The following is a 13,224-nucleotide window of genomic DNA, read 5'->3' on the forward strand; positions in this document are numbered from 1 at the left end:
TGCAAGGTTAGCAGGGTAAAGGCCTGTCAAGGAGCGGCCACCCTGCTGTGCACCTCATTTCCTTGCGACTGGGAACTGTGGAAGCACCAAGAAAAAGCAAGAGCTATGTTGCTGGCAGGAAAATCAGCAAGATTGATCTAACTCGAGTTTTTGCCATGATTTAATTGGAAATTGGAAAGCAACGTATTTCCACTTGAACCAGGTAGGGACAAGATTGGTCCAACTGTGTAGATACTCAGCCCTAGGTTACCTCAAGACTGAGGGCCCTCGGTAGCATCTGATTTCCTACTCTGGTTATCAATCCTTAGTACGTAGAGGTGTGGGACCATTCATGTGTACACATACATGCATAGAATATAGAACTTCATCTGCTCATCCTTGGGGTATTGATCATCTGACTGTAGATGGCCCTGAGGAGAGCCCTGGGGAAGGTAAGCAAGTGAGCGAGATGGTTTCCCTGGATGGTTTGGGGAAATGGTGTGGTCCGCACCCGGTGCTCTTGGCCATGGTTGCCCAGGGGTGAGTTTGAGGCAAGAAGTGTTTTAAGGGTGCAGTCATGTTAGATGGCCCCATTGCCAGTGTGTTTAAAACAAGAAGTGAGCAGGTTGTCAAAGGGAGAGTGAATGCAGGACAGGTTAAGCCAGGAAGGTGGAAATGACGTGTTGGTGGGAATTGAAAATAATGGAGCACCGGTAGTTACAAGAAGGGGGAGACGGGATAAGGATAACGTACAAGGCTGGTAGGATAGGTTTCTAGCACTGATAGCAGGAACGTGGGGACTGGTCGGATGGCCCTGGTGGGGAGTGGGTAAGTCACTTACCGGAGGGAAAAGAGTTGATCTACATTCATAACTTGTTTAGGTTCAGTATGTAAGATCTGTAAGGTTACGGAACAGGGTGTTGGATTTTGCTGTATCGTGCAGACCCGTCTAGTCAAAGCGGCCTTTTCTACAATGCCCACAGTCTGTTGTCGCAGGACGCGCTGTACCCCACGCAATGCGGTTTTTCTCTAATGGTCTTAGACCTGAACTCCATGAGAACCCACCGCAGCTCTGAGCGGCTGGTTGTGATGGCGCTCACGAGTGCTCTCCGCTCACTTCCACCGCCACGCTTGGCTGCAGAGGACTCTGGGATTAATCACAAGCCTCAGAGCCTGATAATCTCCCGCGCTCAGCGGCGCAAGAACAAAGGCCCGTTGGCAACGGAGCCAACTTCATCTTCCAGCGACCACAGGAGTCATTAAGGAGTTGAAATGGGCGCCAAAAGAACACAAGGTCTTCAATTGACCTTTCCCAGTGTCCAGCCAATCGTGAACGATTTTGATCTCTACGTTCTGTTTTAAGTGTCCTGCCCGGGAGGACTGGTAATATTACCCTGGAACGTGTAAACCTGGTGTCGATGTTTATAATAAAAAAGGGGGTTGCAGAGGGGGGTCGAAGCAGGGTTCTGGTGCTTGGAGGGGCTGGGGCTAATGGCACAATGCAGATCTGGAGTGGGGGAGGGCTAGGTAGGTGGTCTTTGTCTACTGCTGTAAGCTTAGTACCTATAAAGGTCTTAGATTGAAATTACTTTGCGTTTTGAAACTTTCTAGTCTTTTTGAGCCTTATAATCGTTAAGGTAAAAATATACAACAGGGGAGTACTATTGATGAAAGTAGGTTTTGCTGGAAAAAAATTGCATTTTTTTTGTGGAAATTTTCACCAGCAAGAGATTTTTTGCAAAGATGCCAAACTTTTCAAACTGCGCCCTTCATCAAATTAAAACAACAACTTCCCAGTGTAAATGTTACTTTCATACCCCCGTCAACCTGAGATGAACTTTCACTCAGGGGACAACCGTTTGCAAGAACTGAACAGTCCACTGACCTGGAGGTAACTAGACCCAAACCGCCTCAGTGACCGAGGGGAAACGCCCACGGTTGAGCCTGCTCCTGGTTACTGCATGCGCCTCGAGTCCGGGGTGAAAGCACTACAAATGGCTGCTGTGCTTGCTATGTGGCATGGAGATTGGCGGGATGATCCTACACCTCTTATTGCATCAGTTACATCCTTCCACACTTATGTAGGCTGCAGAAGTAACAAAAGAATGGTGTAGTGTAATCGAAAATTAATATAATGCATGAATGAATGAAACGTGTACACCAGACCTCTACCCCAAGGGGTGCATTGGCCCTGGGGTCACATGGAACAAAGTTCCACTTATTAATTATTATTTAGCCATAATAATGCATGGCGTTTTATTAGCCTTTTAGCTTAGGTATTTTATCATTTGCATAAATTAAATGTTAATTAACCATACCTTATTACTGCCCAATTTAGTTTTATGCTAATAAGAAACCTTTATAATGTATAATGATAAAAAAAATCTGATTTGGGCATTTTACCTACAATTCTTGCACTTGCACACTTGTTACTTGTACAAGACTTCCACCAGAGGTTTGTGGCCGTCAAAGCCAGTGGTACCCTAGAGAAGAAGCCTATTGACAAGCGGCAATAAAGATAGAACCGGTTACTTGAGGTGTGCCCTCCTGTAAAGATTAAAATGCTGCAAGAACAAGAGAGGGAGGAAGGGAGAGAATGAAACACAAGAGCAAGTCTAAATGCTGGGTGTAATCTGCGCAGAGTATCCGAACAGACTGAGCCCTTAGAGGCGAAGGTGCCACGAAGAACTGAGGATTAGAGCAGAGACCGCAAGAGGGCAGGGCGAGAAGGAAGGAGAAACAAGGGCGAGTGCATCTTGAAAGACCATGAGAACTGCAGAAGAGAAAGAAGGAATGGAAACTGGCATGAATAAATGGAAAGATGTGCACGCAGAGGGCAGACATTGACCAGGCAGGTGGGCAACAGCTTTCAAGATCAAGTGTAGGAAAAAACCCAAGAGGGGAGGAGAAGAAAGCGCCACCCTCGAGGTGATGACATTGGCACTAACTACAAAAGGTTACAAAACGGATGCATTTTACAAACATTACAGATGTGGGAATACTGTGTCCAGCTGCCAGTAGGAATTCAAAAGGAAGGAGGACCGAGGCGGGAGGGAGGAGCTTGGGCTTGGATGACCGGACAATGGAGTAATGCCATTTACCTCCAGGTGTAAACTCACAAAACTAGTAAACATCTAAGTTTCACCACATCTTAGACGGCTTGTGACTGTTGTGGTGAGAATCAGAAAAGGGAAAGAGCAAAGTTCCCAAGTCCTCTGTGTAAAAAGGACTGGATGGACCCAAAGGAACCAGAGAAGGAAAGAACAGAAAAGCATAACCAACGAGATAAGATGAGAACCTGGCAATGAAATTCTGAAACACTGGATGAGAAGGAAAGAATATTAGGGCGAAGAGTGCATCAACCACATCTACTGCTGCTTCCAGAGGAGGGGACCAAAGGCTGACACCTGAGGATTGCCGTATGGAAGTGACGAGGAAGATAAAGGTCTCCGTACACTCAAGAGGGAACCTAGATCCAACAATAGTCGCCTTTTGCCGATTCCAAAAATGCTGAAGTCTTGTCGTGGCAGCAGCTCCTTTACCGTACGCATGGCAAAATCATGGACAGCAGCGGCTGCTACCAGACGAGGGTGGTGGGGCGAGGGGTGGCGAGGGGGGAGAGGAATTACATTTTAAAAAGGACTTGCCTTTAACAGCCGGCTGCCGCCTCTCCTCCATCCTCATTCTCTTCCTGTCCCCGCCGGCAGCAGGAAGCACCCGGGCAGACCGGCTCCCCTGAGCCAATCACAACGCTGCAATGGAGCATTGTGATTGGTCTGAGCGCCGTGGATCGGCACTCGGAACAGGGAGCCTGTGCATGTTTCTGACCAGTGCGCATGAACTGTTTGGGCAGCCCAAGAGGGCCGGCCAAACAGTTCATGCGCACTTTGGGAGTGCAAATCACTCCTCCCCTGCTCTGGCCAGCCCCACCTGGCCTCTGACAAATAAAAGGATAATAACGATACGTTCTCATTTTTATCTTTCCTTTTCAGCAGTGAGGCAACGCTCCTCTGCCTTGTGGAAGGAGCCGCCACTTATTATGGAATAGGATTGGTTTTAAGGTGCAGCAAGTTGAGTCTCTGTCAGCCTTCAAAAGACAACTTAAAACTTGGCTGTTTGACTCCATTTAGTTTCTTGTTACTTTAGCTCACCTTTACTATCTGCTCTTGCGCCGGGACACTTCCTTCGAAGCAGCTGTGAGCTTTAACAAGTGTCATTTGATCGAACAATGGGATAAGAATATATAACAAGGTAAGACGAGAACCAGGTGATGAGGCTCTGAAGTACTAGATGAGGAGAAGAAAGTGTTAGAAAGCACAAAGTGACTGACTGCAGCAAAGGCTCTGGGTCCTGACTGACCTGAAGTGAGGAACTCCGAGGTTGTTGGCCAGGAAGAGCTTCAGTGCCGCAAGCACGCCGGCGGGCAGGTTGAAGGTGGGAACACAACATCGGTTGAAGAGAACAAAAACCTTGGACTAATCCCATTCTGGCCTAATCTACAAACTTGGTGGGGATAGATTATAATGAATATCTCGATCAAAGTGGGTGTAAAGGTATCTGGGAAATAGACCACTAGACAAAGAGTTTAAAAAGGGGAAAGGAAATGTATGAAGAATCTGAGCTGCTCAAAATGATGTACCATGAGGAAAGTGGTCATAGTGGGGTCATAGAACAAGGCAAGAAGTCAATAGGGTACAGGAGCCCCTGTAAACAGGTATGTATGGAACAGATGCATGTAGGTACACACATGCACGTGGACAATATTGGGCAGAAATGTATACATTCCCTTCAATATTCATGTGTTAGGCTATAGAAGGTAAAGGTTTGCTATTCTAATTACTGTTCTTCATTCATCTATCTCTTTTTCAGTAATACTTTGTTTTGCCTAATTTGTAAACCTATAACTTCCTGTTGAACAGAGCCACCACCACTTTAACCACAAAGCATCTCTTTTAGAGAAGGGGCCTTATTTAGAGCTTAGCAGAGGGGAATATTCCATCACAACCATGACCGGTATCCTATCCCCCATATATGATCCCATAAATCCAAAGGAGATCGTAATACCGTCGATGGGATACCCATCACGTTTGTGATGGTGTACTCCATCTGCTGAGATCTAAATAAGGCCCAAGATCTTCCACCATCTTGTCCTCCCCCCTGAAACTCCTGATTGCCATAATTGGGACGCCCACTCTTCTACTCTACTGTAAAGTTAGCCATCTGCTGACCACCATTTTTCAAGGCCTACTGGCTTTATCAACGGGGGGAAAGGCTGCCTTGTGACTCTTTAGGCTTTTTAGAGGCAGTCGCCTCTCTTCAAATCTACTTACATTCACGGTCGCCCGCTTCCGATGCCATGTGCTACTGCTGGCAGCTGGTTGGTACAACATGGTTACAGCTGCTTGGGTGGCACAGCTGATTCATGCTAGATGGATTTGAAACAGTAATTTTCTATCTTCTAAGAAAAAGGTGAGGATAGCTGGCATACAGCTTGTCAAATTAACATCCAGCGCTTCTCCCCACAGATTGTCTACTTCACTGCGCTTTTCCCTTATGTGATTCTGATCGTCCTGCTGGTTCACGGCATCACGCTTCCAGGTGCGATGGATGGCATTGTTTACTATCTGAAGCCGGACTGGTCCAAGCTTGCAGAAGCCCAGGTAAGGATGCTCTCTCATTGACCCACATGCAGTCCTTTTTCAATAGGCCACATTCCCAAAGAATAAAAGTCCACTGTGACCATGAATAAAACAGCCTCCCACCCCCCAGTCAGCACACCAGTTCTCCATTTGTATAAGAAGGAATCATGACAGGACGTACTCCTGTTCTAATCCCTCATCTCCATGCTTTCACCTGGGCCTTTCTCCAGAAATGGGATACCTGTGATGGGTCGATGGTTTACATTGTTGGGTCAGAGTTTTGTTTCTCGATGATGTGCCTCACTTGACCCATTTTGAGACCATCTGCAGATTTATCGAGGGACAGGCGGGAGTTGTTCATCTTAGATCTATGAGGTAAGCAGAGCTCTAAGCCAGAGTGGCTACTGTAGGGTCAGATGAGTAGTATGCACAGCGCCAGACTGTTCATTTATCCCATCGGGCATCTCCCCAGTGGCCGGTCGCCTTGGGAGGCCAGTTCCTGAAGGCAGAGGCTGCTGTTGGGGTCTCTACTGCTTTCTCCAGATCCCCCGGTATAATTTCAGAAGGCAGAATGGGGGCTTTAGGACACATGGAGAAAAGAGAGAGGAAAGACAAAATGAGAGAACGAGAGAGACCGAGAAAAGAAAGACAGGAATGACAAAATGAGAGAGAGAGGGAAATGAGAAAAGGAGCAGGGCTAGTGTGATCAGGTTTGCCCCTGTTGCTTTTGGTCCACAATCTGGCCAGAGTGTAAGGATCTGAGGCAATGGTCTAGGCAAGGTCACTGACCGCGTCTATGCAAGGTCACTGACAGCGTCTATGCAAGGTCATTGATAGTGTCTAGGCGAGGTCACTGACAGTGTCTATGCAAGGTCACTGACAGCGTCTATGCAAGGTCATTGATAGTGTCTCGGCAAGGTCACTGACAGCGTCTATGCAAGGTCATTGACAGTGTCTAGGTGAGGTCACTGACAGTGTCTATGCAAGGTCACTGACAGCGTCTATGCAAGGTCATTGATAGTGTCTTGGCAAGGGCACTGACAGCGTCTATGCAAGGTCATTGATAGTGTCTAGGCGAGGTCACTGACAGTGTCTATGCAAGGTCACTGACAGCGTCTATGCAAGGTCATTGATAGTGTCTCGGCAAGGTCACTGACAGCGTCTATGCAAGGTCATTGATAGTGTCTAGGCGAGGTCACTGACAGTGTCTCGGCAAGGTCACTGACAGTGTCTATGCAAGGTCATTGATAGTGGCTAGGCGAGGTTATTGATAGTGTCTAGGCGAGGTCACTGACAGTGTCTATGCAAGGTCATTGATAGTGTCTAGGCGAGGTCACTGACAGTGTCTCGGCAAGGTCACTGACAGCGTCTATGCAAGGTCATTGATAGTGGCTAGGCGAGGCCACTGACCGTGTCTAGGCGAGGCCACTGACCGTGTCTAGGCGAGGCCACTGACCGTGTCTAGGCGAGGCCACTGACCGTGTCTAGACAAGGCCACTGACCATGTCTAGGTGAGGTCACTGATAAGGTCTAGGTGAGGTCATAGTGTCTAGGCGAAATCACTCATAGTGTCTAGGCGAGGTCATTGACGGCATCTAGGCGAGGTCATTGACGGCATCTAGGCGATCTCATTGATGGCGTCTAGGCGATCTCATTGATGGCGTCTAGGCAAGGTCATTGATAGTAACTGCAGTTAATTCATGCCAAGTCCCAACATATTTGCTAGTTGGTGTGATTTGAGTGGAGGGGGTGGTCGTAATGTCAATCATTTCTGAGGACCATGAGCAGTCCTGTGCTTTCTTAGACAAGTGTGGTCAATGGTGCTAGTAAAGAGGTGTCTGCTTCACTGAGAACTTTAAAATGATCATTTATTTCATATTTATTTGTAATTTGAGATATGGAGGCCACTTGGGGTGAGTTAAAGTATATTTTAAAATCTCCTACCATCACATAGGGTGTTAAGTAAATTAGGATTCTCCTTTCTAAGGACCTCTGATCTTTTACCTCCATGTTTCCTTCATCCGCGAACCATTAAGCTGACTCTTCTTTTAATGCCCTGTGGGGCAAATCTATCAAAAATGTTTTAGGTGGATCTCACTGGAAGCCGTGTTTGCTGTTCCTAGAATCAGTCGAGCTCTTTATTGTGCTGACCTGTACATTTTGCTTTTCTATTTTTATTGCTGAAGCGACTTTCAGACCAAATAACTCTGATAGGAACCACTGCTACTATGCGGCCAGGTTTAGGATAGGAACCACTGCTACTATGCGGCCAGGTTTAGGATAGGAACCACTGCTACTCCATTTTGATCCTGCTGTTGTTGTGTTCCCCTGAGCCCGCCACGCCTCCCAGCTGAGCCGCCCTCGCCCCTCCCCCTCCACTCTCCATATATGACAGTAGTTCCCGCGCGCAGCGTTTACGCGCAGCGCCTGCGCCCAACCCGCGCCGAAGGTGCGCCAAAGGTAAGCCCGTCTACGCCCGTCCGCGCCTGGACCGCGCCCAGCGCCAGACCCCCTGCCCCTCGAGCTGCCCAGCCCTCCCGCATTACCTACGATGCCGCCTCCCTCCTAGCCCTCGACCCCGGTCGCGCCCCCAACTGCGTCCTTGCCGCTCCTGGACACACCCATGGCCCTTTCTCCTGCTACTCCTGCAAATTCAGCGGCACCGACAACATCTCTGCTACGTCCACACCACAGATTCCCGACCCCAACCACCTACAATGCATCCTTCTCAACACCCGATCGGTCCATAGGCATGCCATTGACCTATGGAATCTACTAGACACCATTTCCCCGGACATCGCCTTCCTTACGGAAACATGGATGAATGCTTCCTCCGCACCAGACATCACCATTGCCATCCCTGAAGACTATAAGATCACCCGCAAATACCGTACCAGCCACACAGGAGGAGGAATCGCCATCGTCCACAAGAAATCTATCCGCATCTCAACCAGCTCTGACGTCAATCTCGCCAACTCCGAACATCTTCACTTCCAGATCCACATCGACCCCAAAACAACACTCAGAGGCACTCTCCTCTACAGACCACCAGGACCCCGCGCAAAATTCAGTGAAGACATCACGGACTTCATCACCCCACACGCGCTCCCCTCCAAAGATTACATCCTTCTAGGAGACCTCAACTTTCACCTTGAAAAGACCAACGACCACAACACCTCCACCCTCGTGGACAACCTCGCCAACCTCGGACTTAAACAACTAGTCACTTCCCCCACCCACATCGCAGGTCACACACTCGACCCCATCTTCACATCCAGCAATCATATCTCCTTCTGCCACACTACGGATCTCCTCTGGACCGACCACAGCTGCGTTCACTTCATCTACAACAAGCCGAAACCCATCATCCACTCCCAACCTACCCTGCAAAGAAACTGGAACAAAATCACCACGGACCAAATCTCCGCATCGCTCCTTCGAAACTCCCCAGCCCTCTCTTCTAACGCCAACGAAGCCGCCGCCAACCTCACCCTATGGTTATCCAACACCGCCGACACCTTAGCTCCACTGAAAAAACGTCAAAGCAAACCTGGCAGCAAGAAAGCCTCATGGTTCAACGATGATCTCAAGAAATCCAAGAAACTCTGCCGCTCCCTTGAAAAGGCCTGGAAAAAAGACCCAACCACCAGCACCAAGGACGCCTTCAAAAGCGCCACCCGCACCCACCACCAACTGATCCGAAAAGCCAAGAAAACAGCTTTCAAGGATCGACTTGACAACAACGCCCACAACAGCAAGGAACTTTTCAACATCGTCAAGGAATTTTCCAATCCCTCGGCCAACTCCAACGACATCACCCCCTCTCAAACCCTCTGCGACTCCCTAGCCTCTTTTTTCCACAACAAGATTGCAGACATCCACAACAGCTTTGACAACCAACCCGGAAACCAACCCACCCTACCATCTGCTGACCACCTTCCCCCCGTGAACACCCTTAACGCTTGGAACCCAATCTCCACTGAGGACACCATCCGCCTGATGAATTCCATCCACTCAGGATCCCCCACAGACCCATGCCCTCACCACATCTTCAACAAAGCAGACTCCGTCATAGCACCGCACCTCCGAGACGTCATCAACTGCTCCTTCAACTCCGCTACCTTCCCAGAAGACTGGAAACACGCCGAACTCACTGCCCGTCTGAAAAAACCAACAGCGGACCCCACCGAACTCAAAAATTACCGCCCCATCTCGCTTCTTCCATTCCCGGCCAAAGTCATCGAGAAAGCCGTCAACAACCAGCTCGCCGCTTTCCTCGAAGCCAACAAATCCCTCGACTCCTCACAGTCCGGCTTCCGAGCCAAACACAGCACTGAGACCGCCCTCATCGCAGCAACAGACGACATTCGAACTCTACTGGACAACGGAGACACAGTCGCCCTCATCCTCCTCGACCTCTCTGCAGCATTCGATACAGTCTGCCACAGCACCCTTCTACAACGCCTCAATAACATCGGAATCCAAGGAAAAGCACTTGAATGGATCACCTCGTTCCTCACCGGAAGAACCCAGAGAGTCCGCCTTCCTCCATTCAAGTCCGAGGCCTCTGAAGTCATCTGCGGCGTCCCTCAAGGATCCTCACTCAGTCCCACCCTCTTCAACGTATACATGAGCCCCCTCGCGGCCATCGCACGCCGACACAACCTCAACATCATCTCCTACGCGGACGACACTCAACTAATCCTTTCTCTCACCAATGACCCTAGCACCGCCAAAACTAACCTACCCGAAGGAATGAAAGAAGTTGCCGAATGGATGAAACAAAGCCGTCTGAAACTGAACTCAGACAAAACTGAAGTCCTCATCTTAGGTACATCCCCCTCTGCATGGGACGATTCCTGGTGGCCTGAAGCCCTCGGAAAAGCACCCATCCCGACAGACCACGCACGGAACCTAGGCGTCATCCTGGATTCTTCACTCTCAATGAACAGACAAGTCAGCGCCGTATCCTCTTCCTGCTTCAACATTCTTCGCATGCTCAGAAAAACATTTCGCTGGATCCCCCTCGAAACAAGGAAAACAGTTACCCACGCTCTTGTCACGAGCCGACTGGACTACGGAAACACCCTCTACGCGGGTACTACCGCAAAGCTCCAGAAGAAACTCCAACGAATCCAAAACGCATCAGCCAGGCTCATATTAGACATCCCTCGCAACGAACACATCTCTGATCACCTTAAAGACCTCCACTGGCTACCCGTCAATAAGAGGATCACCTTCCGACTGCTTACCCACGCACACAAATCACTCTACGACATCGGACCAGATTGCCTCAACTCTCGACTGTCCTTCTACACCCCCTCCCGCCAACTACGATCTTCCAGCCAAGCCCTCGCCACTATACCTCGCATCAACAAGACCACCATGGGAGGCAGATCCTTTGCATACCTGGCTGCTAAAACATGGAACTCACTCCCCGCCTACCTTCGCCTCACCCAGAACCACCTAGCGTTCAGAAAGCAGCTTAAAACGTGGATATTTGACAAATAACCCTCCTCCCCTTCCTAAGCGCCTTGAAACCCTCTGGGTACGTAGTGCGCTATACAAATTCTATGACTTGACTTGACTTGACTTGACTATGCGGCCAGGTTTAGGATAATTGCATCTAGAGTAGAGCACTTAAAATGTGTGGGCTCAGACAAGGGATGCAGTAGAGGTGGTCTACTAATGGGGCTACTGTTAGGTTGGGGAGTCACCCAGAGAAAGTTAGTCTCACATGAAAATCCTGGTACTAGAGAGCAGGAGAGGAGTTGGCCTAATGGCTAGGGCGGTCGACCTCGAATCTGGACCGCCAAGAGACTCTGCATTTATTATACTTGGGAAGGAAAGACATAGAGTTCAATAAAGGTAAAACATAGGGCTGACCAGAAAAAAAACAGGGTAGTGTCTGACCTATCCCGATCAGCCTTTCACGGACACAGTTGATGTATCCATAGTCCCTGAATGAGGTTCCACCTCTGTGCAGTGAAGCTTGGTTACCTAGTGCACTTCCATGTTCCACTTCACGCGAAGGCTTTGATACTAGGCCCAGAAAGGACTCCATTTGAATAACATCTCAATATTTTGCCAGGTCTGGATCGATGCTGGGACCCAGATATTCTTCTCCTATGCGATTGGCCTGGGGGCGCTGACCGCTTTGGGAAGCTATAATCGGTTCAACAACAACTGCTACAGGTAAGTGGCCATGCAAGGGTGCAGGGGTACTTGTAATACAAGAGGAAAACATGGTAAAGGCGAACTAAACTGTAAATTGTTTTCTCTCCAGATCTATCCTACTTCTACAGAGCTATAAACCAACGTTGTACCCTCTGGAGATTGATAATGCACTTTGAAAGTTCACTTGGTGGCCTTGTTTGCTCGACAGAACCCTAGTTAAAAAAAAAAAGAAAAGTATTGTGGATTTGAACTTGCCTGACATTGCACTTTCTTTGCACTTTGTGAAAGAGAAGGGTTTGTATCTGGGTTACAGGCTTATAGGGGGCAAGAGCACACCGAATCGAATCGCATTCACACTTGCTATCATATACATTAAAGCTGTACACTTTAGGGATGGTCAAAAGTAAAGATAGACTGAAGAGTACCTGTAAATCCTAAAGAGATTTACTGGGACTAAACCTGAAGCACTTCAAGTTGTTTAGACTGAGGCTGGCCAGCTGCATCCAGTATTGTCCGCTCAAAAGGCAGACATTGTAACTTGTAGCGGCTTCGCACCCCCGTAGGGATAGTGGCTTTCGGAAGGAAAACATCTGCACTGGCAGATCAGAAGCCATTTGGTGGGGCCTGTTGGCATGCATGTTCTTTCCAAAGTCAATCATCGGATTAACAAAACTAATTTACCACTGAGACAATCGTGTGGGTACTTGGGCTGCACTTTCCTCCATTGGGTGTCTCTAGAAGAGACTTTTCAGGCCACAGAAATGGCTACAAATGATACCGCTGGGACTACATATAACTTGCATGAATGCAATGAATGAATGTGTGTATCTATCTATCTAGATAGATATAGACAGGGAGAAAGTAATTTAACATTTGATGCAAAACATTACTAAGGTCTGTGGAAGGGGTAGTCCTTAGTGGAATGTCTCATTCATTCCGGCTCTCCTTTTCTCTCCACTTTCTGTTGTCCTCTCTCGGTTAAATACGGATGTCCTTTTTCTCCTGCTTTATTTCTGAAACCACCATCTGCATATCTCTCCGCTCATCTCTTTATTCTTCAGCATGCTCTTTTCACTCTCTCCTGCACAAACTTCCTTGCTTTTTTTATACTTCACCACCACTCCACACACCGTAAGCACTACATGTTCTTTCACTTTTGCCATGTCAGTATTTCAACAGCTGTGTACCTCCTTCACACACTTCCTCCTAGAATCACAATTTGCCCACGTGATCATTGCTCTGTGTGCTCTGCGGAGAGGCCAAGGATTGGATGAGCTTGTAGTCTGGAACATCTTTATAACCAACTGACGGGCACTGTGAGAAATGATCACAGCCTTTTGCCTGAACTCCACATCTCTGAATTGTAGCCCATTATAAACACCCACCCACAACCTGAACTCACACAGATACACAGAGGCGACTCTTTTCA

The 13,224-nt window shown here is 48.4% G+C and overlaps 1 protein-coding gene across 2 annotated transcripts in view; it reads left to right on the top strand.

The window, feature by feature from the left end:
* Positions 1-13,224, top strand: part of LOC146797322 (sodium- and chloride-dependent creatine transporter 1-like) — a 360,543-nt gene that overhangs the window by 246,429 nt on the left and 100,890 nt on the right. For both annotated transcript variants that reach the window (XM_085624332.1, XM_085624333.1), the window contains exons 6-7: positions 5,505-5,639; positions 11,710-11,813. In XM_085624332.1, coding sequence (XP_085480458.1) covers positions 5,505-5,639; positions 11,710-11,813 — 239 coding nt within the window. The remainder of the gene's footprint in view (positions 1-5,504; positions 5,640-11,709; positions 11,814-13,224) is intronic.

This window comes from Triturus cristatus, chromosome 9 (genome assembly GCF_964204655.1).
Source record: "Triturus cristatus chromosome 9, aTriCri1.1, whole genome shotgun sequence".
In the NCBI taxonomy this organism is placed as follows: domain Eukaryota; kingdom Metazoa; phylum Chordata; class Amphibia; order Caudata; family Salamandridae; genus Triturus; species Triturus cristatus.